Here is a 27179-nt window from a genome sequence, read left to right as displayed (position 1 = left end):
GGGACTACTTTATGCACGATCAATTGATATATGGATGAAATATGGAGCCCTAAACAAGTTGTTTAAATTGTCTGATCATGTTTTAACACAGTTATGGTGGTAAACAGTTCTAAAAAGAAAAGAGGACCCATTGCTTTCATTCTGTACACCTCAAAACGCACTGTGGATGTTTTTTTTTTTAACCTTTATTTAACCAGGCAAGCAAATTAAGAACAAATTTCTTATTTACAAGTGCAGCCTAGGGGGGTAAGGGGAGGGAGCTAAGATGAAAAAAAACAAAGTTATATAAATACACAAAAAGACATTAAAACACAATACAAAAGATAAAACAATTAAACAAGTAAAACAGTCAGTATGCATGAAGGGGGGCTAAAGGCAAGTGCAGGATGTATTTTTTTTTTAGAAATATATTTTTAATAAATATTCTACATATTCAACCTTTAAGTCTGAAAATACATTTGTTTAATTTTGAATAATTTATGGTAGTTTTATTTGGGGGGACAATTCATGTTTTTCAGAAATTGGGGGGGACATGTCCCCCCCGCCCCCCCTGGGATCTGCACCCATGCATTGGGATATGGCGTTAATAAATTGTCCAAACACATTTTTATTTTATTTTTAGTATGTTCTGGATGTCTCTTTTGCTGTGCTTATATAAAGCCACCAGACAAAACCTCTGCGGCCATGTGTTTCCAGGGAGCGCTATAGCAGACGGACTGGAACACATTGCACGCCTGCCAGGCTGTTTTGTCGGCTTTACCTTATAAAGCATCAGGCAGGAATCAAGGAAATGTGACAAGAGTTCAGTGTATCGAGCCAGCTTAAACCCAGAGATCCCGCTTGCTCTGTTCATTCCACCTGGTTTACACAAGTTGGCTCGACAGTGCAGTCTTTAGTGAAGATATGAAATTACTTTTTCTCGCTTGTCTCAAACCTAAAACTGGGAACCGCACTACAGCTGAAAGAATAAGGTATTTTACGACAGCCTGACTGCAACAGCTGTTTCGAGTTATTGGTTAATCAGTTAGAATCTTTCTTGACAATAGCATAATGAACTAGTTACCAGTGCAATTAAGAAACCGAACACGAGTTAGAGTAAACTTTTCTACTTTGTTGTACAGTTGCTGAAGTGAGTCGGCTGCAACATTATGGGTCACGTTAAGAGCTTTCACTACCATGTCTCACGTTGTGCAACCATGTGATGTTTGTTCTGTCTGTCAGTGACGGAGGAAGTACACACATCCTTTTAAGCAAAACCAGATATAGCCTACCACACGATGAAAAAAGAAGGAAAAAAATCCCCCCCTTGAGTGCGACACTTTAAAACTATGTAATAACTGCTAGTGTAATCTTCATGAAGTATAAAAAGCATAAATACTGAGTGAAAAATTGTTAATATTACAAAATTGTTAATATTACATAATTAAATAGTATATGCTTTGATTATTTATCCTAGATTAATTCGTTTGAGAATGTTGTTCTTCACTCTAATTATTTCCTTCGGTCACTGATTTTATTTTTTGCATCCTAAAGAATCTGAGAAAATATGGAAAATGTGCTCTGAACAGTTATCAAAATAACTGGCATATTCCGTTTTTTTAATGTTTATATAAAAGGGATGCATATTAACTTGTTTGGCTGGCATTCATACAAAATTATCAACCATATATTAAAAAACACCTTTGCATCAAATTGCATCAAAGCAAATGTTCTATAGTCATCATGTGACGCTTGATTCATCCATACTCACACCTGTTTTATGTGTCTCTCTGTTTTAGGTCTCACATTGAATCGGCAGGACACACCTGTGAGCTCAGAGATGCAGGAGAATTTGTGTCTCCTGCTGATGTGAACAATCTAATATCTCAAAATCCTCCCTTTGAGGCTGCCCTGGCAATTCATCTGTTCAGAGCAGGCAGACTACTCCTGGGTAAACATGCTTCCTGTTACATCTTCAATTTACTTCTCAAACGCTCATTGCTTCTGTCATTTTAGTTTGTAGAATAACAGTAGATCTGCTAAATATACAGCTACATATCCCATAAACATTAGTCTGATTTCTTCCCTTTACAATAGACGTCCAAGTGCCCTTTGGTGTGATTTTCGGTGGAACAGACATCAATGAAGATGTGAAAGTTGAACAGAAGCGTGTGGTTATGGAGCAGGTGCTACGGAAAGCCAGGTGATTATGCTTCAGTTACCGTTTTGAAAAGAAAGAAATGAAATACACTTCTGATCAAAATGTTAAGACCAGTTAAGAAATTGTAAGAATTTGTATTTTGCACTGCTGGGTCTTAAGAAGGTTGTAGCTACTAAACGGGAGCAAAAAAGGGAGCAAAAAAATTGAGCGTGTTATTTGTTGAAAACGGCAATTAAACTGAATTGGGCTGTTCATCAGCTGCTCAAAAGTTTAAGACCACAGCCTTTAAAAGCCAAAATATCTGCAAAAATGAGGATTACATGTCATTTTCTGTCAAGTAATCACTTTGTCAAGATTTCGTGATTGCTAAGGCAGTTTACAAAGTTACAAGTTTACAAAAATGGACATTAGTTTCAGACAGTGGATGCCCTTTATGCAGCCATCTTCACATTTGGCACAACCTTACCACTAGCCTTTTAGACACAGTCGCATCCAAGCATCCCTGAATTCATTTTTGAAGTGATAGTGTTTGTTTTTTCACCCTCTAATTTCTGTTTTCAGGGTGTTTTAGGGTTTTTTTGTGCTGTGGTCTTAAACTTTTGATCAGCCCATTTAATTTAAATTGTTGTTTTCAATAAATTGCTTGCTCAAAAGTTTTGGTCTCTTGCTCCCATTTCTTCTGTTTGCTTGTTAAAGGTCTACTTTGAACCTTCTTAAGATCCAGCAGTGCAAAATGCAAATTCTTGCAATTTCTTAAGTGATATTAAGATTTTGATCAGGAGTGTATACATGTTCATGAATTGTGACCCTTCATATTGATTAGCCACTTTTATCCAATAAAAGGTTGTAGGAATGAAGGAAAAGTAACTTCTACAAGTAATTACACCAGTGCCAGCTGTTGAAAGAAATCAAACTCGTGTGAAAGTGATTTAAACACAGCTCCGTCGTCATTTGATATATCTCTGATTCATCCCGGAGCCATTATTGCTTTATAATTTGTACATCTGAACTACAATAATATTTCATACTGTAACTTGTTTTGCTTTTATAGAAGTTTGCTGCAGCTGTTGAAGTGGGAAAAGGAAGTATATGTTACCACATGCTTATCTTGATTCACATTGGTCATATGAAATCAAGACAACCTCTAATGGCATTATTCTTTTGATTGTCCCTTCTTTGATATACCAATGTGTAATATAGCCGTTCCAGTTTAATACAAGCTTAAAACGAAGCACATTTTCCCTAAAACCTCAGTTGTTCCTAACAATTTCTATCATGTTGATGGTGGTTTTCAGTTTGCGTTTGCATGTATTTTTAAAGACACTTTCACTTTCTCAGTTCGTCCAAGTTAACTTCAGCTGTGCAGTTTGTATTTTCTCTTCTCCTAGTTTAACTAGTGATGTTTTTCCATTTGCCACCAGACTAACACTTCCGATTTTGATTAAAAAAGATAGTACTTAATTTATCTAGTAAGTTCTGGTAAGGTCAAGTTGGGAAAAACAACAACCCTGGGGGTATGGGGGTATCCAGCTCCTTCAATTTAAAATAATTCAGTTCATACATCTGGTACTGTTAGAGCTAGCCCACGCATATATTGATTGTTTAATTCTATCACTGGAGAGCTTGTAGATGCATTTCATAATACACTTCCGTACTTACAAAATACGCAAACATCCCCTGCTGTTTTTTGCTCTACATTCCCCTCATTTCTCTCATTGTGCTGTGTATTCATCCTGAAATCCTGTGCACCAAATCCACGATAGATCCTCTTCTCACATTCTCAGCTTTCAGACATTTTTGTTCATTTTACTGTCATTACCTCTTTTACTATTGTTCACAAAACTGGCATTGTTTGTAAAATAACTTAAATTTTCTGCCTGTAATGATAAAGGCCCTTTCCAGCAGGGATAATGAGTGTTTTTTCTTTTCTTTTCAGGTTTGCTGTTGCATTTACTGACAAACTGAAAGAAGAGGCAGAATTATTCCTGGTATGATTATACACATTTTTTGTTGTGTTTTTTTACAACTGCATAGATCATTCAGTTTATAGCATATATAATCATAGAATGTGGTTATGGCTACCTTGATTGTGTTCCACTATACATGTTGAATAGAATACAAAAGATTACTTTATTCACCCCCAAGGGAAATTTTGTTGTCAAAGCAGTCCGGTATAAATACAATAGGAAAAAATAAAATTAAAATAAAAAACGAAACTGAGGTAGAAAAGGACACTTGGAAAAAAGAAAAAAAGAGAAGTCCCATTAAAGCAACAAGCTCAAAATAGGATACAGAAGAGAAAAAAAAGAGGCCAGTGCTTCACCTCTCACATCTGCATAGTGGTTCACCAGTCAGAGTGAAAATATCAGATGCAGAGCATGACTGAAAAGCTTATAAGGGACAACACCTCTTATCAGGCGAGAAATGCAGTGGGGAAGGTGGTTTCCAATAAACCAACCCTCTTAAAAAGTGTCAAGCATCAGTAATTCATTGTTGTTTGGAAGAATTACTTATTTGCGCTCCTATTGATCATTGAAATAGGGATAAACAGGGAGGAGGAGTCTAGTGGCCCTAATGGCCAACAGTGGTATTACAGTTTAATGAGCCTCTTTTGTTGACTTTTATGACTCGAGACCATGAGCCTACAACCATCTTCCATTGCATAAACAGTTTATGGTTTCACCTTTCCAGTATGTTTATTACAGTTCAATTATATACAGTACATTTCTTTCTGTATGTACCTAATAACTGACTCATCAGTATGACGTGCGGCCATGCCACAGCCCCTAAAGGAATTCATCTGCGTGGATCTCCTGTGGAATATTTAGATTTAAACGGTTTTTTGACTCATTGTTTAAACGTATAACTAACTTTACAATAATGTTGTTGGGGCAAATCAAGTAGTGGAACCCAAAGTTTTTTGTTTTTGTTGTTTCAGTAGACAGTTGGAGGAGGAAACTATCAAAAAGACTACAGAAGGGCTTTTACTGTACAAACACAATTTCAGGCCCTGTCTTTCAATAGACAGAATTAAAAAAACATTACATTGTTTTATTTTCAGATTAGATTCCAGCAAAAGGCTACAGATTGAGGCAAGTGGCATGTTTTATCTGTGTCATTAAAGTGTTGACAGCAGGCCGACAAGACAGACGCTGAGGGACCTTAGTTGGCTTTTTATTCTGACACAAAACACACACGGCGTATGAATCCGATAACGTCCAGCCAATTTATTTTCCATCCTCCTATGATTTATTTTGTACTACCTCTATTATCTATGCAACCAGTTATGGGATTCCGTCCTTAAAGTTTGTATTGTATTTAAGTATGCTCACAGCACGAAGGACAGTAAATGTCTACTTCCATTGTAGCCCACAAAATAAGAGCTGCACAGACACTAGCAATGAAATATCATTTGTATGACAGTATGTTGTATAACAATACATTGCCAGTAATTACTGATCAATATAAAGCCCTATTTTTTTCAGTTAGTCGTTTTAACTACAGCCCTCTTCTTGTTTCGTCATTCTTTGAAGGTTTCCCAGAGTGGTAAAATCTACATCCAGCCCCAAGGTAAGCTGCTTAAGTTTGTTTTTTCTAACCTGATGTTGCAAACTATGAATCACTACTTAAGTGTTACAGTAATCAGCTTTGATGAATACCTTTTCTTCCATTATTACACTTTCTGTAGTAAGGAGTTGCATTTGCCCTTGCCACTGGCCACCGTGGCATGTAGAACAGTCTAAATCACTCTTCTATGTTCCGTCCCACTAGTAGCTTTATTTGGCAAATAGTGTCCTTTTACAAATTAGCCAATAGTCCCCGGCCCAGCTGCATGGCTGAGCCTCTACTTGTGAAAACATATTTTTCTTACGTTTGCCACCAGATATGTATCCCATGAAAAGCTTTGTTTTATAATGCACACAAATGGTACATGGATCACTAATACTTTGTACTGGTCCTTTTACATGCATATGTTTACTTTCAAGGTATCCATACAGAAGTGACTGAGAATTTCTGCTGGACTGAATTCTTGAGGAGTTCAGGTACTGTTATTGCTTCACATTGTTGTCATCAAGCTACTGCATTGATCTGTCCATCTCATTGAATAGGCATATTTTCTCTTCTTTTTTTGTATGCATTGTAAACACTGGGATTTTTATTTTGTTGTGTAATGATATTCTAAGGGTTGAAGTGTCTAACATCTCAGCACTGTTGGTTTGCACACTCCCAAAACCTTCAGTAGGATGGATGCTAAATGTAAAATCTGATATGTAATGCTTAATATGCAGAAGGTGTTGCATGACATGTTTGTTAAATGAATGAGATAATTTGTTTCTGGTTTTTACTTTTCGGTCAAAACACATAGTGACATACAACATGAATGACAAATATTTGTAAAAATTAACCACGCCCCCCGCAGGTAATCAGTTCATTGAGAACTACGGGGACTGCAGGATGGGTGCGCTCGTTTTATGCACCATAATAGCTGCAACAGAAGGCAAGGCAAGTTTATTTGTATAGCACAATTCAACAAAGTAATTCAAAGTGCTTTACATCAACATTAAAAGCGGCAAGACTCAATTAAACAGTAAATAACAAATAAAATGAAATAAAATAATAAGAAAAGAGGTAAAATAATAAAAAGCCCAAGTTGTTAAAAAGTAAGGGCAGTAGAGTACAGCAGGTAAGTATTTAATTTAAGAGTACACTTCAGTAAGCAGTAATGTTTTTAGGCCTGATTTAAAGGAGCTGACAGTTGGAGCAGACCTCAGGTCTACAGGAAGTTTGTTCCACCGGTGAGGAGCAGAATAACTGAACACTGCCTCACCTTGCCTGGTTGTGGTTCTTGGGAACCACAACAAACCAGATCCAGATGAACCTCAGGGGTCAGGGAGCTTCATAGGAACTAACAGATCAACCATGTATTTTGGTCCAAGACCATTCAGTGCTTTGTAGACCAGCAGAAAGATTTTAACCTCTATCCTTTGACTCACTGGAAGCCAGTGTAGTGATTTCATGACCGGTGTAATATGGTCCAGTTTCCTGGTGTTTGTAAGGACTCTGGCGACAGCGTTCTGGATCAGCTGCAGCTGCCTGATAGATTTCTTGTGAAGGCCTGTAAAGATGCCATTGCAATAATCCAACCTGAAACTGTTTTTCCATGTTTTGTTTAGACAGAAACCCCTTAATTCTAGCAATGTTTTTCAGATGGTAATAGGCAGATTTAGTGATTAACTTTAGATGGCTGTTGAAGTTCAGGTCTGAGTCAATAATTACACCAAGATTTCTGGGTTGATTTGTAGCTGTCAATGACATGGAGCCAAGGTGAGCGCTGAGAAGTACATTGACTCCTTGTGTCTTTTTCTTCTTGAGTTACGCACATAAATTCCACATTTATTAACCATGCACAGTATCGTATGCACCTTTTGACACATTTTCAAAAACCTCATTGCAGTCCTATAATCAAACATTTTGCACAAAGAGGGAGAAAACATGCCTTTCAAAATCTAAATTTCATTCATTCAGCTACTGCAGTGATCTGTCCATCTCATTGAATAGGCATATTTTCTTTTCTTTTTTGTATGCATTGTAAACACTGGGATTTTTATTTTGTTGTGTAATGATATTCTAAGGGTTGAAATGTCTAACATCTCAGCACTGTTGGTTTGCACACTTCCCAAACCTACAGTAGGATGGATGCTAAATGCAAAATCTGATATGTAATGCCTAATATGCAGAAGTACCTTGACTCCTTGTGTCTTTTTCTTCATGAGTTATGCACAGACATTCCACATTTATTAACCATGCAGAGTATCTTATACACCTTTGACATATTTTCAAAAATTTCATTGCAGTCCTGTAATCAAACATTTTGCACAAAAGAGGGAGGAAACATGCCTTTCAAAATCCAAATTTCCAGTTTTACCTTATTTGATAAAGATACAGACTAGGCTTTTCCCTTTATCTGCTTTGTTAGCTATAAACCGTGTTCACACCTGGCATTATCATGTAGCAGACAGCACTAACTTATTAAACGTTTCTGTTACATATGGAAATAAATACACATTCTGATTAATTAATGTTTTTTCTGTCCCCTAATAATATCCAGCATCTCTGTGCAGAGCAAGTGGCTAATAGTGGCGGCATTTACTTGATTAATTTTTCAACAGTGAGATAAAAGTTGAGTAGATACTCCTTCGATGTTGCCCTGGAAACATTTGTGTTCACTGTTCATAAACAGTGGTCTTGTGAGTCTCAGGCTATTTCCAAGTCTAAGTAAAAGGACCTCTATATGTTATCATGCCTTTACATCTGTACTCAAGGCTGTCCACTTGTTGCAGTAAGACTAAGACTTTTACCCCTTCTCTCCTCTATGTCATCTCTCATTTGAATAAAATAGTTTATGTATATCTTGTCCTTACAAACAACTTGGACTTTAAATTTGACGTTGCAAGATGATCGCCATCCCAAGTATATTACTGCCTACAGAAAGCACCGCTGCACACCGTGAGGAGCTTTGATAAATAGCTTTTGGGCTCAAGGCCATTTATCACCGTGTTTCACAGTAGCTGCAAGTAATACTAATTTTCCACACTCATTTCTCCCTTTGTTATACTTGAAAGAGGAGTAGCCATTACTGTTCGATTACTCAGATGAGTTGAAAACTCTGTAGTCTGACTCAGAATTGTTTTCAGGGCTGCAAAGATTGTTGCATTTTCTGTATGTGAATGGTCTTGTGCTTTTGTTTTCAGCATTCACTTTAGTTAGGCAGATTTATTTTAGATCAACGACTGATATAGTATCCTTTTCAGCAGTAGTGAAAGTAGATGCGTGCGTGCGTGCGTGCGTGCGTGTACGCATACATAAAACCGGGGGGATAAATCAGGTTCAGCACATACAGCTAATAATGATACACTGTTCAAAACAATGAAAGAAGCACTTTAAAAACAAATGAAATTTCAATTCGAAAAACTCAGGCTGGATTTTTATACTGATGTGGACTGAGTGATGTGATGTGGAAATCAACCTACAGTCCTTAATTCAAAGACATCCTGAAAAACAAAGTGAACAAATCACATAGCTGTCCAGTCCTTTGCATTGAAATGTCATTGTGGCCGGGTGGAGAGGTTGACGGGACACGCACCTGTGTCCCATCCACCTGAGTGGCTGCCACGCCTCCACCCGGCCTGCCTTTATAAGGCAGAGCTGGACAGCAGCAAAGGGGGTCGGAGGAGCTGCTGTCATGCTGTGTGCTTCTGCACTGTTTTGGGGTGTTTTGTGTGACAAATAAAGGGTCTGCACGAAGCTCTGTGTCTCTCCGTCCTTCGGTCGGGCCCCCGTGGCACGCACCCTGCCACAGTCATTGTAGCAACTGAGAATAGTACTCAGTGGATTGTTTGCCCCCCATGTGCTTGTATGCATACCTGACAATGCCAGTGCATGCTCCTAATGAGGCAATGGACGTGTGCTGGGGTAATTTCTCCCAGATCTGGACCAGGGCACAAATGAGCTCTTGGACAGTCTGATGTGCCAGATGGACCAAGACAAAAATGTCCCAGAGGTGTTCAATTGGATTGAGGTCAGGTGGGTGTGGGGCTTAGTCAGTCCTCCAGGAACTGCCTGCATACTCTCCCCACATGAGGTCAGTCATTGTGGTGCACTAGAAAGAATCCAGGACCCACTACACCAATATAGGGTCTGACAATGGGTCCAAGTATTTCATCCTGATACCTAATGGCAGTCAGGGTGCCATTGTCTAGCCTGTGGAGGTCTGTGCGTTCCACCATGGATATGTCTCCCTAGACCATCACTGACCCTCCACCAAATTATCATCGCTGAGCGATGTTACACGCAGCGTAATGTTCTCCACTACTTCTCCAGACCCTTCCACATCTGTCACATCTGTTCAGGCTGGACCTTCTGTCATCTGTGAAAAGCACAAGGTACCAGTGATGGAACTGCCAATTCTAGTGTTCTATGGCAAATGCCAACCGAGCTCCATGGTGCCAGGCAATGAGCACTACTAGAGTCTACTAGAGCAGGGGCTCAGGTGTGTTTGAGCAGGGCAAGCTGAAGGCCAATGTGCCCCGAGGAACAGGGTTAGGAAGCTTTGCAGGACATCAGGTCCTCAGGCCATTTTCATGAAGTCTGCTTCTGACTGTTTGGTCAAAGGCATTTTCCTCAGTGAATTACTGGAGGTCATGTTGTTGGGCTCTGACAGTGCTCATCCGATTTCCCCTTATACAAAGCAGCAGACACCGGTCCTGCTAATAGGCTTAGGACACCCCTGTCCAGCTCTGCTAAAGGAAGTGCCTGTCATCCTTTGTCTTGAGACTGTGCTGGGAGAGACGGCATTTCTTCTGGCATTGTCATGAATAATGTCCCATCCTGGAGGAGGTGGACTGCCTGTGCAACCTCTATATTATCCAGGTGTCACCTCATGCAGTGACTCTGACCTTAGAAAAATGCAAAACCAGTGAAAAACGGTTAGAAAAGATAAGAGGGAGAAAAAAATGTGGTCTCCACCTGTAAACCATTCTTGTTTTGGAGATTGTCTAATAATTAGACTCTAATTGTTAGCCCTCAGGTGGACCTGTAGTTTAATTAATTTACAACAAAGCAGTTAAAACTGATCAACAACCCCCTGTGCTGTTTAACTGACCAGATCAATATCCCACAAGTTTAACTGAGTTGATTCTATACTCTAATTAAAAAGTGTTGCTTTAATTTTTTGAGCAGTGTAAACTGAATCAATGGAGGGTGAAGAAAACAAGCAGTTTGCTGTTACCACATTGTATAAAAAGCATTTGTATGGAATTAATTACGCAATCAAAATTAATCAAATACCGTATCTCTTAAAGTTGTACATTTCCTGATTGGCAGTAAATGTTAAGAACGTTGTCTCGTAAGATGCAACACAAGTAGTGTAATTTTATTGTTTGTTGTGATGCCACTTCTGGTTTAAGTATAGTTTTGACCTTCATGTGATTTAAAAAAAAAAATGAAGTCATTCTTCTCACATAATTGTGATTTAAACAGTAATCTCTTTCTCTGGAGACGAGTTAGCTGCCTGAAAACCTCACTTGTAGCAGTTTATATCAGTGTTGAATTGAGAGATGCTGCTAATTGCCAGAGTGTGTCTAATCTGTGATGTCGTGATACTACATTTGATTCGTCTTGCTTTTCCTTTTTAGACAGTTTATGACCATGCCCTTCACGCTCTGTTCTCTGTGTTACCCTGTGCCATCCAATAGATTAATGAAGCTGTTCAGTTAGATATCTGTGGTCTTGATGGTACACACATATGCACATGCACAGATACTGATTGAAGCATTATGATGTTCAGAATGTCCTCCTGAAATCAAAGGTCAAAAAATTAAAGAAAATTGCATAGAACTCAGCGCTAAAGAGAGAAATTAATTGCTGTTGACACAATGATAATCAATCAATCAATCAATCATTATTTGTATAGCACATTTAAACAACCAAGGTTGACCAAAGTGCTTCACATAAGTTTAAAGGTATTGTGACATCATTTTTAACATGCTTTTAACACTATTAAAAGTCTTGGCCAACATCCCTCAAATGTGTCTAAAAGAGTGTAACAAGAAAAACTTCACTCTAGTACTCCATTCCTGGCTTTTTATGACAGTGTTTTTTTGCGCCGTGAAAAACGCTTCCTTTTCCCCCTTTCCTGTCAATCATTGCCCCGCTCCTCCTCCCAACCTCCTCCAACCCAACCCATACGCTAACAGCGGCGTCGGAGAGTTAAGCCGGGAGCGACAGGCGAAGCATGCACGGAAAAGCAGCAGGGCGAACCACAGCAAACAATCATAAAAATAAAGGCATGCAAGCAGCAGTGTCCCCTTATCTTAAGTCCAGTCAGTGGCCGCGGGTCTTCTTAGCAGTTGTCCTCCGTTGATGAGAACAAAAGAGGCTCTAAACAGCTCCGTGTTAAGCCTGATTTATGGTTCCGCGTTAAATCGACGCAGAGCCTACGCCGTAGGGTTCAGCGTACGGTGCGCGTCGCCGCGTAACCCTACGCCGTAGGCTCTGCGTCGGTGTAACGCGGAACCATAAATCAGCCTTTATGGTGCGCTGGAGAGGAGAGGAGGCAGGGAGCTGGGTGGAGGGGGCGGTGATTTAGCGGGCCTTGACGTCACGGCCCGCCACCAAACCAGATGCGCCGTTTTTGCATAGTTATGCGGAAAATCCCAGAAAGCACACAATACACTGAATGTTAAAAGTTCGTTGTTTTTTGGGTGTAATTGATGTTAAGACACCCAACAAAACACAAAAAATCAAGAAAAATTTGTTTTTCATGTCACAATACCTTTAAGAAAAAATAGATACTAGAACAAATAAATAATTAATTACACAAAAATTAAACATTGCTAGTAAAAACCCAAATAAAATCCCAAATTGCTAAAAATGACCTTAGAAGTGACTATTAGGTGCCAAATGCCATCCTAAATAGATACGTCTTCAGTTTTGACTTGAACTGAGGCAGACTGCTGAGAATACGTAACTCTGATGGTAGTGTGTTCCAGAGTCTTGGACCAGCGACTGCAAAAGAATGGTCCCCCCAATTCCTTGATTTTGTCCATAGTATCTCTAACAGATGTTGGCCAGCAGAGCATAAAGCTCTGCTAGGGCGATGAAAACTTAAAATCTCATATAAGTAAGACAGGGCAAGGCCATTAAGAGCACTAATAACAAATAGTAAAAGTTTAAAATGGATTCTAAACTACACTGCGTGCCAGTGAAGAGAATGCAGCATAGGTGTGATGTGGTCATGTTTCCGGGTGTTAGTCAACAGACGAGCAGCAGCGTTCTGGACAAGCTGTAAGCGATTTAGTAATGTTTGGTTGACACCAAAGTACAGAGCATTACAGCGGTCAAGACGAGAGCTGATAAAAGCATGAATGACCTTCTCAAGGTCACCGCGGCTTAAAAACGGCTTGACTTTAGCGAGAAGTCAAATTTCACAGAAGCTGGTTCTGACAACCGAGATGATCTGTTTATCAAATTTTAAAGTGATGTCAAATGTCACCCAGATGTTTTACCACATGGTTAAAGTGAGGGGCCAAGGACCAAGATCTGAGACAACAGCAGATAATGTGCTACTGGATGGTGTAGTCGGAGTAAATATAATGCCTTCTCTTTTACTCTCGTTTAACCAGAGGAAATAGTGAGACAGCCAAAGTTTAATGTCCTCTAAGCATATATGAATGGAATCTAGTGAAGTTGGTGATGACAAAACTGGCGGATGGATTTGCAGATCATCTGCATACAGATGAAAGGAACCATTATGGTGTGAAATTATTGATCCTAGTGGCAAAATGTATAAAGAAAATAAAACAGGGCCCAGAATGGAACCCTGTGGCACACCAGATGTCAAAGGGGCTGAAGTGGAGGAGAGGTTTACAATGACAACTGAAAAACCTTGTTAAAGGGGACCTATTATGGCATCTAATACATATTTTAAACAGGCCTTGAATGTCTTAAAAACAAGCTTTTGATTTGTTTTTGCTAAATAAATGAGAAATTCAGCCTCTGAGCCATGTCTTTATCTTCCCTGTTTCTAACCTCCTTCTCTATGTGGGATTCTGAGTGGGCGGGCGGCTATGATAATGAGGCTCTGTGCTGATTGGGTGTCTGACGCGATGACGCAAATGACGCAATACACCGCTACGAAAAAATGGTGGAAGCTCCGGCTGGTGGAGTTGTTGTGGGCGTGTTTTCACGCATCGCTCCTGTCGTTACGTAATGACGGGAGCAGAATCTGAACGGCTCGTAGAAGTCACATCAGACTGGATGGCTCATCTGGGCGGCTGTACAGACACTGCAGAATTTGGTTGCTTTCTTCCTTCTCTGAGTTGGCAGGCTGAGGGGAGACCACTTTATATATGTTTAAGCAAGAAAAAACGTGTTTTTTATAATAGGCCCCCCTTAAATAGGGGGAGTGGTAGTCTAGTGGCTACAGAGGAGGGCTTGGGTCTGGAGGACCCAGGTTGAAGCCCCGGAATGGCAACCGAGATGAACCACCTTGGGCCCCTGAGCAAGGCCCTTAACCCTAATTGCTCCCACGTGTGATTGTTCTCTCCGATGTAAGTCACTTTGGATAAAAGCGTCTGCTAAATGACAGTAGTATAGTATTAGTATTATTAAATAGGATCTCAATCATTGCAACACAGGTCCCTGCTGGCCAACCTGTTCCATACATCTTAGGAGGACTGAGTGGTCCACAGTGTCAAATGCAGCAGTGTGGTCCAGCATCACTAACCAAACAGTTTTTTTAGCCTCGAGGCACAGCAGGTTGTCATTCTGGACATTCAATAGATGAGTTGTACAATTTGTTTTTCTTCCCTGAGGTAAGATACATTCAAAAACACTTATTTTTTAAATGTCTTTAAATTTCTTGCTTATTTTGGCATATCTGTGCTTCCAGCTTTCCTTTGTTATTTTGCTGCTTTATGTTTCAAGGAAGAAACACTTTTTTTTTTTAACCTCAATGACGAGTTATTTCAATGCAATGAACTCTGATTCATCCCACAAATGTAAGAGCATTTTATACAACCAGCTCCTAGGATCAGGGTCAGGGCCCATGCCCAGCGCTTTCATTTTAAGATGCTATTAATAGCATTAAAAGAGCTGCTTCAGCCTCCTGATCTGGACTTATCTAGCAGCAGGGGATTTCTCTTGACCGTGCCGCACTCCCTTCAAGCATGTGCACGTGTGTCTGTGGCATTTTTGTCAAAATTGTTTGCTTCCTAGTTTGTGTGACACTACATCATTTGTGTAATAAATATAAATCTTGCTTCATTTGAGCACAATTGTTAATTTTCATTATCTTATGAATTTTGATTTTGAATGTATAAACTAAGAGACTCTGAAACTAGAAACTTAGTTTTGACTTGTAAGGTTTTCTCTTATATCGCTGAAGTGGCCACAGGGTTTTAAATGCATTACTATGAAGGTTTGTGCAGATGTTCAGGGTTTCCAGAGCATAAAACTTTTTTATCAATGTCTGAAATCCTTTGGCACTACCAACATGTTATGTGTTGATATTAAGTGTTGGTACAGTGGGTACGGAAAGTATTCAGACCCCTTTGAAATGTTCCTCTTTGTTTCATTGCAGCCATTGGCTAAAATCAAAAAAGTTCATTTTATTTCTAATTAATGTACACTCAGCACCCCATCTTTACAGAAAAAAACAGTAATGTAGATGTTTTTGCGAATGCATTAAAAAAGAAAAAACTGAAATATCACATGGTCATAAGTATTCAGATCATTTTCTGTGAGACTCATATTTAACTCACATGCTGTCCATTTCTTCTGATCCTCCTCAAGATGGTTCTGCTCTTTCATTGGAGTCCAGAAGCATTTAATTAAACTGATTGGACTTGATAAGGAAAGGCACACACCTGTCTCTATAAGACGTTACAACTTACGGTGCATGTCAGAGCATGCGGAATCACAAGGTCATAGGAACTGCCCAAGGAGCTCAGAGACAGAATTATGGCAAGGCACAGATCTGTCCATGGTTACAAAAGAATATCTGCAGCACTCAAGGTTCCTAAGAGCACAGTGGCCTCCATAATCCTTAAATGGTAGAAGCTTGGGACAACCAGAACTCTTCCTAGACCTGGCCGTCCAGACAAACTGAGCAAAGTGGCAGCATCATGCTATGGGGGTGTTTTTCAGCTGCAGGGACAGGATGACAGATTGGAATTGAAGGAAAGATGAATGCGGCAAAGTACAGAGATATCCTGGCAGAAAACCTCTTCCAGAGCCCTCAGGACCTCAGACTGGGCCGAAGGTTTTCCTTCCAACAAGACAATGACCCTAAGCACACAGCTAAAATAACAAAGGAGTGGCTTGGGAACAACTCTGGCCTTTCTTGACTGGCCCAGCCGGAGTCTGGACCTGAACCCAATTGAGCATGTTCCACCAACATTCACCATCCACCCTGACAGAACTGGAGAGGATCTGCAAGGGAAAATGGCAGGATCCAGGTGTGAAAAAGAAAGGGAGAAAAACATTTAGGCTGGGCATTACAGTCTGCTGCCTTTGCAGGGTCAGGTGCCCTGCAGGTGTCCTACAGATCCCATAAAGCACCTTTTGTATTATTTTGTATTATGTACTAAGCACAATTTTATGCCTGCTGCTATCTGGCTGATGTCAGGATTGGCCATAAGAGTTGGAATCTACTGAAAAAACGTCCTCCACAGCGCTGCTTCTCAATTACAGATGTTACCCTGATGTTAGGTTAGCAATGTTTTTATCCAGGGTTCAGGGAGCAAATTCTCACTCAAAAATGATGATGCTACATTTCACACTGATGAGGTTTACTACATTTTTAGTAGACTATTTCCCATCTGGTTTGCACACGTATATCAGTCACTGCTGTCTTATTTTCTGATATATTACTTTATTATCTGCTTATTTATTCAGGATTTTCATTCGCAGTGTTTTGATATTGTCTCCCTGCCTTTCTGTGCTTCTTATTTCATTGCAGGTGTAAAGAGTCAGCATGTGGATGACCTGCGTGTCTTTCTACTGGTCTGTGGTCTCAGGAAAGTCAAGGACCCTCTGTATTTAGTGAAGGCCTTTTCAGGTATACAGTGAAGTATATTACTGTTGCAATTTTATTGATGTATTCACTGGAAACGAAAAATATGAATTTATTTCGACACTGAGGAACTTCTATTACTTCAACATATATGGTGGAAGACGTTTTCTCTGGTCATTGAAAAAATTGTTACTCTGTTCAGAGCTTATTGATCTGCACCCAGCGCACAAGATGACAAGGGGGATTGTTGATTTGGTTCAAAACGACAGTGCATTATTAAAACCTTAAGGAAAGCGGTGAACTAATCTTCCAAAGAAAAATGCTTGAGCTGAAAAAATCTTAAATGATGAGTGATTATTACGATTAGAGGTGCTTGGTAGAATAAACTTAAAGACATTAAAACGCTGCCAATGTCAAATATTAAACTGTACATTCACAATGTACAATGTAACTAGACAGAAAACCAAAAACAGAACATCATGCCTGCCATGCAAGCTTGCAGCTTACTAGTATTATCTCTAGGTTGCTTCACTTGGTCTAAATGAAACAACATGATGAAGATTGTACACAGTAAAACAAAAAACATTTGACTTTTTGGAAGAAATATTTTCAAGAATTCTAACAAAATACAGCTTCACCACTTTGTAGAATTCTGATGGCTTTCACCCTTCCCCCATCCTAAATCTGTACCCGCTTCATCACGCTTAGGGGCTAGAATCTATCCCAGCTGTCATTAGGTGAGAGGTGTAATACACCCTGGACAGGCTGTCAGTTCATCAGAGGACTACATGAAAAACACTATGCATGCTCACACTGACTCCTGAGCTCAAGCATGCATGACAAAAAGTGTGCACTGCACATTTCCACTTTTTGTGTCTTTCAGACTGGCATTGTGATAATCAACTGAATGTATTGATCATCATTGGACCAAAGGTGAGAAGTCACTATACACATAGGTTTTGCTTTTCCTTTTTCTTTGTAATGCCTGCAATGGAGGTCGCCTTGTCGCATGACTTTGTGCTATTCAATGTCTGTTGGGACTTCTCCCAGGAACTTACACATCCACTAATTGGATGGAGCAGAGATACAGCCCTTGCTCTTTAGCTGGTATTAAGGGCCAGTTCTGCAGGGAAATGTCTACAATGTTGGCAATGTTTTTCTTTATTTCATTCTGTTTTAGTTGTACCATTTTTTGCAACTCTGAGCCTCTAAGTAGAAGTCCTATCCAAGCCGGCTCCAGCAGCCCCAGTGTTGTTTTCCCCCTGTTTTATTTCCAATCTCTCTCTCATTGATTTCTCTGTTTGTTGTCTTCATCTTCCCTTCCCCTTGACTTGCTTTGATCTGACATCAGTGTATAGCACTTTAGCATCTGTTCTTTCTTTCAAACGGGGATGTCAGGCATAAGGTATGTTCTGCTATAATTTAATTCAAAAACAACTGAATTAGTTACAGTGACGGGCCTATACATCTATGCTCTACTGCTGCTCCTTGCTTTTGCTCTGCTTTGTTGTCGTTTGATGAAATGGTTCAGTGGAAGCAGAGACTTGTGATTCATCTCTCTCATTTCACCCTGAAGCACAGCAGAGGCACCTTTGTGTGCCAAATGACTGGATATTATTATTGTTATTATTTCTGTTGTTCTTGTAATTTTTATTGTTATTATTATATCCGCACATGTCCCTTTATAGTAATTGGAACCATTACACATAAATAGTGTGGAACTGAGACACCGAAAGTGAAATCTAAAAATGCAAGCAATCAGTAGAATGGGACATGTCTTACTCACACTAAAATGACATACTATAAATTCACCCTTATAATAAGCACACAAGAGGGAAAAAATGAGGTCAGGGATGGTTGTCATTGATGAGACATTTCACTTCTCTGTAATTGGGCTTTACCAAAGACCACAATGTAATAAAGATACACACACGCACGCACACACACACATATATATCCTCACAATATGTATGACATGAAAAATTGGATGGATAATGCTTTACAGCATAGATCTTTTAAGGACACAAATATCCCAAATAACAATCAAATAAACTCCAGAATTTAGCAAATATACCAAATGCTCTCATTTTAGATGAATTGATCTTGATGCATGGTCTTAAAAACTAATTTCATGTAGATGTATTAGGAGTATGAAATTTTGGGGAAAAGTAGTGGCTTGCTTGGCAGCATCTTTGACCCAAATTGCTATGCTTTGACTTTTCTGTTTCTCAGGCTAATGCACCCAAATCCCACATTGAAATTAATCAGATTGGCCACCCACCCCACCCTGACCCCAATCTCTGAAAATACGGGATTTAAAGAGAATGATTTTCTCATGATAGAAATTATTATGTCATTGTTTATTTTATCACGGTCTTGCTCACCAGTTGGCAAGGGGACAGGAGAATGGCAGGCAGATTGGTGCAGTGTCTGCAGTGATGTGGATCCTGGAGTGGCCTGTTGAGGTGAAGTCAGAGCTGAGCCTTATAGCAAAGCTTTCGATTTACGCTTCAAGCCTCACCTAGTCATATTCTGTTTGCAATGTGTAGGGGTATATTGCTTTCGTGGATATAAACACGGCTTATATTATAATGATGCTTTTACTAATTTCGACATGGTTCTATTTATGACGAGAGAAAAAAAAACTACTTACAGCAAAAGCAACTAGCTAATACGATGGAAAGATTGCTGAATAAGATCTGGCATGCAGGGATGTGTACAGTCTGCAACTTACTAAGTTAAAGGAGCATGAGGCTCCTTTTAAGAAATGAGACTCACTAGCGCCACCCTTCACCACGACGGCCGTCGGGGGTACTGCAGCCAACAGTGAAGCCGGCACGGGAGAACGGGGAGAACGCGCATGCAGGTTCATGTGACGTCACATCCGCAGGACAGCGCGGGAAATTCCGGCCCGGAATTGCAGCACATTTTGCAGCACACAGCCTGTTCAAGGCAACGGAGAGATACGGTAGAGGGCTCATTCTTTTTGGTTTGGAACGCTTCATCTGACATTATTACTAGAAAACTTAAAATGTATACAAATTTTTTTCATAAATCCTGCCTCAATCCAGCCTCAAGCTCCTTTAAGGAAATCCATTTTTGTTATGAATATACTCCCATTTATTTTACAGCAGGAACTTATTAGCTTTAAGGGCATAATTTGGTTTTTAAGTGCAGAATGGCAGTATGTCATATGAACATACAGGACTGTCTCAGAAAATTAGAATATTGTGATAAAGTTTTTTATTTTCTGTAATGCAATTTAAAAAAAAAAAAAAAAAAAAATGTCATACATTCTGGATTCATTACAAATCAACTGAAATATTACAAGCCTTTTATTATTTTAATATTGCTGATTATGGCTTACAGTTTAAGATTCCCAGAATATTCTAATTTTTTTAGATAGGATATTTGAGTTTTCTTAAGCTGTAAGCCATGATCAGCAATATTAAAATAATAAAAGGCTTGCAATATTTCAGTTGATTTGTAATGAATCCAGAATGTATGACATTTTTGTTTTTGTAATTGCATTACAGAAAATCACAATATTCTAATTTTCTGAGACAGACAGTCCTGTAGATGTTCATGAAATTGTCTCTCTAATATCTATGTTTGTCTCTGCTTTTTCACGTAAGCTTTTTTTTCCAAATAAATTATTATGCAATATAACTGATATTATTTCTGTTTTGATCCATTTTGGAGTGATGATTAAACAATATGCTGCTATTAAGTGGCTGGCCAATGCCGACACACACCTAAACTGCAGATTCGTAACATTATGTTAATGTAGGTACTCTTATTTGTGTTATCTGTTAACCAGTAATCATCCTGAGGAGATTTTGTAAAGTAAAACGACTGAAACTGCAAGGAAACGCAGACATCAGTGTCTCATCTTGCATGTTATTAGATGGACTATTAATAGAGTTGCTTTGTATAAATCAGAGGACATGAAGTAAAAATCCAAGTGAGTTTTTGAAAGTATGCTGAAGGAGTGCAAGAATAAGGACCCAAATTGGAGTGTAGGATATTTGTATAAGGAATAGTTAATAAATTCAGAAACTGTTTTGGTGAAAACATTTGCATGCAAACGGGGGCTTTCTGATGGATTGAGCGAAAGGAATACAATATCAATAAGACACTCTGCTGTAATTTTGAAAAAGCCCAGTTTAGGTTAAAGCTTGTAATATACCCCTATAATAGCAGCAGAAATAACGATATGGTAAAGACAAGTGGCTGAAATGATACTTCTTGCTTTGATTGGCTGAATGACTGAGAAAGGGCTGTTTACATCAAGATCTATAACCATAACGACAATGTTGGGAGCATCCATACTGCTGAACAATGATGTTGTGGGATGTAAAACACATACTACAGCAAAATAAACTTTGAAGACCTGCTGGTACTGCTGTATGTTGAGCAGAGACAAAAAAAGCAAACCAGTACTAGTGAGTTCTTGAAATTCTACAAAGACATGAGGAGTTAGGAGAATCTACTGCTTCTGTATCTTTTAGAAATAGATGTTATTCATGTTTCTGTATGAATCAATATCAGAGTGATATATTCGCAGTCATCAAAAAAGACACCAGTAAAGAGAAAACATACTTCAGATCAATGCCGAATAATCAACTTTCTTTAAGTGTTATTTATTTTATTCCCTCTGCAAGTCATTGAAACATTGGCATCTGCTACTGTTGTAGTTTTATGTGAAGTATGGACCCTGCAGTTAATTTAACCTGGAGCGAGGTTGCAACTATAAAGTTATTGTTATAGTTCTATGGTGTAAATGGCCATTCAGAGATCGGGTGAGGAGCTCAGTCATCCTAAGGGAGCAGTGTAGAGGTCTGAGCGTCTCTACTCATTTCTGAGGGGGTCGTGTTGTCCTAGTAATATCATTTCTATTTATACGTTTATTTTTCAGATTGATCCTGTGTTTACTGCTGAGGTGAAAGCTGCTGTTAAAAGGTAAGTCAAAAGGTCAGTGAATACAAAAACAGTAAAGTGAAAAAGACTAAACACCTTTGAACCATGTATCATGATTTTGAAGAAGAAAAAAAAAACATCAAAAAACTAAAATTAACAATTTGGTTTAAACCAGAAATGCACCAGTTGATGTGACGGTGGATTCATCTGTGATTGGCCTGTGATCAGGCACAAAATATGTATTTATCTATTCATTTATTTATGTTAGTTTGTAAATTATCCATGATGTCAATCGCCACTGGGTAATTTGTAGTTTTTTTTTGTGTGAAAGTTTTTATCTGTGAATAAAGAAAACCTGTGTATAGCAATTCTCCCAACTGTTAAGCCCTGACTAAAACAAAGAGACAGATGGCCTAGGGAAAGAGAGGGAAGACCCTGCTGCACTTTTGGAGAATATGAAAGTTTTTTATGGACAATGGCCTTTACAGCACTGTTGCCTCCCAATAAGAGGGTCTCTAGCTCGACTCCCAGCAGGATTCTATCTGTGTGGGGTTCTGTGCGTTTCTTCCCGCACACCCATGGGTTTTCTCTGTGTACTCAGGCTTCCTCTCTCAGTACAAAAACATGTATGTTAGGTTGATTGATTAGTGAGGACCATAGGCTTTTTGGAACTGCCTTTTTTTAATGCAATTTTTATTCTGTCCATCCCACCACACTCACATTTAGTTTTAATGATCCATTTCTTTCAAAGCAAAGACCCTTGCAGCAGAAAGCTGCCCTCTCTGTTTACACTTTACCAGGATGGTCAGTCTGTATGGTGCATCATCCATCACCGTGTTTCCTACACAGCATCTTTGCTGTTATGCATCATTCATGACCATGTGGGTCCTGAGTCACACAGAACTGAGCTTCCTGGCTGTTTCTTTAGAACAACAGGAGTCTTCGTGGCCCCGGAGAGAAGTCAACAGGAGCTACATGCTGCCATGAAAAAGTGCTTTGCTGTGGTCAACAGCTCTGTGTCAGAGGGCATGTCAGCTGCCATCCTGGAGGTAAATATTTTCAGCACAGATATCAACAAAAAATATGTTGGTAATGGCATTTTCCTTCTTTTAGAGACATCATCCAAAGCCTTTCAGAAAAATCAAAACCGTATATTTGACACATATTCCAATCGGACTGAACTGCATTTGGCCACTTCAGGGAATATTAAACAAATCACTTGCCTGTCTCCAATCTTTGTATTAATAAGGGAGCCAAACCTCCAGATCCAGTTAATCTCTTTAAAACACCATCAATTAAGACAATCCAGAGTTGGCTTGAAGTCTTGTTAGTGTGACAGCATGTTTCATTCAACAGGTATCCGAAGGTGATACAAATGGTTAATTCTGTAACTGAACCTCAGTGAAGAGCTGAATAACAAGTGTTATTATCATAGATGTGTTTGGGTGCATTCTTGCTAATAATGAGAGAATAAGCAAGAACATTTTGCTCAGGACTTTAAGAATTGTTCTCTTTACTCAAACAGGCAATGGATCTCAGTGTACCTGTGTTGGCAAGAAACATTCCAGGGAATGCAGCGTTGGTCCGGCATGAGGTCACCGGCCTGCTGTACTCTTCTCCTCAGGTAAATGCTTATTGAGTGGTAACACATAACACACTTTAACATCAGTTTGTAACACGTTGTACCTTTAAAACTTTTATCCTGTTGTCTTTCTGAGTGATTAAAAAAAAGCAAGCATCCTTTTTTGTTTTATGATTCCCATACTCCACAAGAAATGCAGCCTTTAAGGAAAGAAACAAAGAAAGTGATGCATCACATAATGTGGCAGCAGGCTGGAAAGTACCAAATGGGAAGCTGCTTTGTGGACTATTCAGTTTGCTTTTTAATGAGATTTGATTCAATGAGAGGATAATATACACTAAGGCCAGTTGACGGGGAGCTTAAACTTGCTGCTGTCAAGAGGCCATGCTGAAGTTGATGTTGTGATGGCGAAGATAAGTCGTCTCTCCGTGTATGTCTACTGAGCTGCTGCTGGAGAGGTCAACAGATGGTTAGAGCAACTTGGGCCAGATAAACTATAATTTCAACCAAGGCTGATAGGCCGTCCTTTCACTTAGGACCCTTTTTCTTGTGCATGTAAATATTGAAAGCTTTTAACAGAAATATGACTTTTCTCACCTAGTTCTATAATTTGCATGAAAAGGTGTCATCATTTTAAGCAGTTTGCTCATAAGTTAAGCTTTAATCTTATTTCTGAGAATGTATAGCTCTCACAGAGCAAAAACGATGTGCTTCCTACCAAGAGCTTCTTCAGAAATAATCTCATCACTTGCAGTGAAGAGTGAAATGGCCTGCTGACTGGCTGTTGCTCAAATTGTGTGCACCCATCGGCATTCTGTTGCAAAAACATTGGCTGCTGTTTTGCAAGAAGACTTTGAGGCACCATGACTTTTAAAGATTAGTAATGGCAGCATCACCTCTTTTCTTAAATGTCTTAAATGTTTTTACCTCATCTCTCTTTCTCAGCTTTTTACACACTATTATTCAGCTGTATTGGATATGTTGCGTATCATCCTAATCTTCATAAGCAAATCACAGTTGGTGACTGATAAAAACACCTGATAAAAGAGGTCCATTGGACATTTATTTTTGGATGTGACGCTAAAGATATAATCTACCCTTGGCAAAATACAGACACTTTAGTTTTATTTACTGATTGATGCAGACTTTGATCTGTTCCTTGGATTTTGTTTGAAATGCTTAAAAACAAAATATCTCTAGGTACCCTCATTGGCAAATTTAAAATGTCATGTAGCAGTAAATGAGACTGATTTTTGCCTTTTATCTTTGCCAGGAATTTTTGCACCAGTGTCAGAGGTTGTTGTCAGATCACATGCTGAGAGAGAGAGTGGTGAAGAATGGAAAACTTTATGTGGAAAAGCATCACAACCTGAAAAAGGAGAGACAAACCTACACACACCTGGTGGACACGCTGCAGTTAGTGTGAGGTCGCATCACTCAACCTGACTGGAAACTTTCTCAGGAACATCGGCAGCACAGAGCAGGACATCCAATATGCACTTTTTAACATCAAATATGCACAGTACTTTTTTCTATCTTTATTTGCACAAAATAATAATGTTTTATCTGTACTGCCAGCTGGGATATTATGCTTTTCGGCACTTTGAACCAAAGACAATGTTGGGGGTTTTTAATTTTATGCATGTAAACCTGATATTATACCGTGACATACATTTTAATTTTAAGACATCAAAAGGACAGATTTGTTGTTGTTGCTTAGTCATTATATTTATTAAAAGAGATATAATCCCACTGGCTGACCTTGACTGTGTGCTAAAGTGTAAACGTTATGATGCCTTTTATCCTATTGAGAGACAATAACTTTCCAGGTTGTCTGCTAAATCATTCATTTTTATTTTAATGCAGCTGTCTAATTCAAGAGCTAGGAAAACCTGAAAATTATTTAAAGGGCAGAGCAACAAATAGGCTTTTCCAGTTTCCAGCACAAAGATTAAATGTTGTAACACTCTTGGGCATGGGATGGATAGAAAATCTGTAAAATAATTAAATAAGTAATAACACCAAAAATAACCAACACAGCAATTGTGAATGTAAATGAGTCGTTGCCATGTTTACTATTGTCAGCTGTATGTATATATAAAAAACCCAAATAAGAAAACAACTGGAACCGTATGGAAACATTTAAAAAAAAAACATTGATTCATTCATTTTTACATTTACTCTGACTTTGATTTTGACTGGGGAGTCAAATTTATTGAGTTATTTTTTTTGTGTCTGTCTTTGTTCTTTATACAGCACATATAATGTATAAATGCAGATATCCACATGCAGCATTTTACTATTTTGTGGTTTCAAATATTGTGTAAATAAGAATACATCTGGTCAGCCATCTGGACCATTATCACACCCATTCACTCTTGGGTATTTTGTATTTACAATATACAGTCCATTTACATTTAAAAAGCCTTAATCGGTCATGAAATGTGGAAAGGGACGGACTATTACAAAAATCACTTATTCTTCACAAAGGCATTGAGGTGATCAAAGCCACATCTACTGTACATGTGAGGTTCTGATCTTTGTTATAAGCGGTCCCCAGGCTCTGTGATGGGCACTTGAGGTTCCTCACCACAACTGTCCTCTTTCCCAACCCAGTGGATACCATGTCCATTCTCCTTGGGTGGAAGATGTGGCGAGTGCTGTCGCTCCAGCGTGGAGAATGTGGTGAACTGGACTCTCTTTCTCTTGCTAGTGGGCGAGTGGATGGACTCGCTTTGCATGGGTTTGTTCCTCTGAGAGCCTACGCAGCTGAGGGGGGAGTCAGTCACAGAGGTCAGGCAACTGGGCCTTCTCGTAAGAGAGGCCGTCTTATCAGGATCAATGTCTATCACAGTGGTTGTGGTGTGGGAGTCTTGCTGGACAGGGCTGCCCGGCACAGTCATCACCAGCTCAGCATCTGTCCCCAGCCATACCCAGTCATGCCTGTGTCCTGTGGGCTCCTGACCATGAGAGGGAGGCTTCTTATGCTTGAATTTAACAACATATGAAATACAGTTCACCAGAAACACCAGAATGGCCAGACAAAAGACCCCCAACAGGGCATACATGCCAATCTCCAAGTCTGTTAGAGGCCTGTTAGCCAGTGCGTCCTCGCCACCCATTTCTACCTCCAGTGTTTCCTGTCCAGGTAATTCCACTTTGGTGGGAAAGTTGTTATAGTTTACCAGATTCCCTGGAGCTTTCACTGTGCTAGTAAAGCCAACACTGCTCATATCTTCCACTATCACATTATCTGAGTCATACCCTTGGCTGCTGTCTCTGGGGCTGCTCATCAGGCTGACATCCAACACACTTGTAGGACTGCCGGCAATTCCAAAATTGCTGGTTTTACCGACTCCTCCAAGGCTCCCACTGGAGATCAAGGTTCTTTCTGTAGATTTGATGGTGGTTGTGATCTTCTGAATGGCACTCTCTTCTTTATTGGAGCTTGAAATGCGAGGTGGAAGATCCTGAGACGGCTTGCTTTGCTTGCCCTCGCTGTCCACTTCTTCTCCATCGTTTCCATAGTCACTGCTGTAGTTCTTGTTGCCAACTGAGCCTTGATCAAGGCTGCGAGTATTGCCGCCTGACCGCCTTGTGTTCGCCTGAAACTTAACCTTAAGGCTGCCGTTGCCAACAGCCACTATACTTTTTCGTTTAGACTTCTGACAAGCCTCACAGATTGACATCTCTACTCTAACCAGGACTCCCTCTCCCTCGCCTTCTGCCACCACCACTGGTGATTTGTCCTGCACCGACACCACCCCCTGATCTAAAGATGCTACTGTGAGACGGTAGAAGGCTGGATCGTAGATGTCAAGAGGTGTCTGGGTGCCATCACTGAACTGCACCCAGGAACTGACCAATGCTTCCTGAGAGAACAAAAAAAAATGATGCGATTGTAATTGCACTTCAAAGCCAAATTTGTGCCTAAGCATATTTAAAAATATTAAGAATGTTAC

At 39.5% G+C, this 27179-nt stretch overlaps 2 protein-coding genes across 2 annotated transcripts in view; one reads left to right on the top strand and one right to left on the bottom strand.

The window, feature by feature from the left end:
- Nucleotides 1-741: 741 nt before the first annotated feature.
- On the top strand, nt 742-25596 carry glt1d1 (glycosyltransferase 1 domain containing 1). The gene is made up of 12 exons (XM_061730760.1): nt 742-971; nt 1779-1930; nt 2077-2182; nt 4077-4128; nt 5674-5710; nt 6127-6183; nt 16662-16760; nt 17599-17648; nt 21634-21677; nt 22564-22684; nt 23161-23259; nt 24491-25596. Exons 1-12 carry the CDS (start codon nt 904-906, stop codon nt 24641-24643), a joined length of 1038 nt encoding a protein of 345 aa, XP_061586744.1. The 5' UTR covers nt 742-903; the 3' UTR covers nt 24644-25596.
- LOC133451577 (transmembrane protein 132D) overlaps nt 24845-27179 on the bottom strand; it is a 35930-nt gene continuing 33595 nt past the window's right edge. The window contains exon 9 of the mRNA XM_061730758.1: nt 24845-27089. Coding sequence (XP_061586742.1) covers nt 25761-27089 — 1329 coding nt within the window. The 3' untranslated portion in view covers nt 24845-25760. The remainder of the gene's footprint in view (nt 27090-27179) is intronic.

This window comes from Cololabis saira, chromosome 9 (assembly GCF_033807715.1).
Source record: "Cololabis saira isolate AMF1-May2022 chromosome 9, fColSai1.1, whole genome shotgun sequence".
Lineage (NCBI taxonomy): Eukaryota > Metazoa > Chordata > Actinopteri > Beloniformes > Belonidae > Cololabis > Cololabis saira.
Note: the sequence above shows the minus strand (reverse complement) of the source record. Positions and strands in the feature narration are given on the sequence as shown.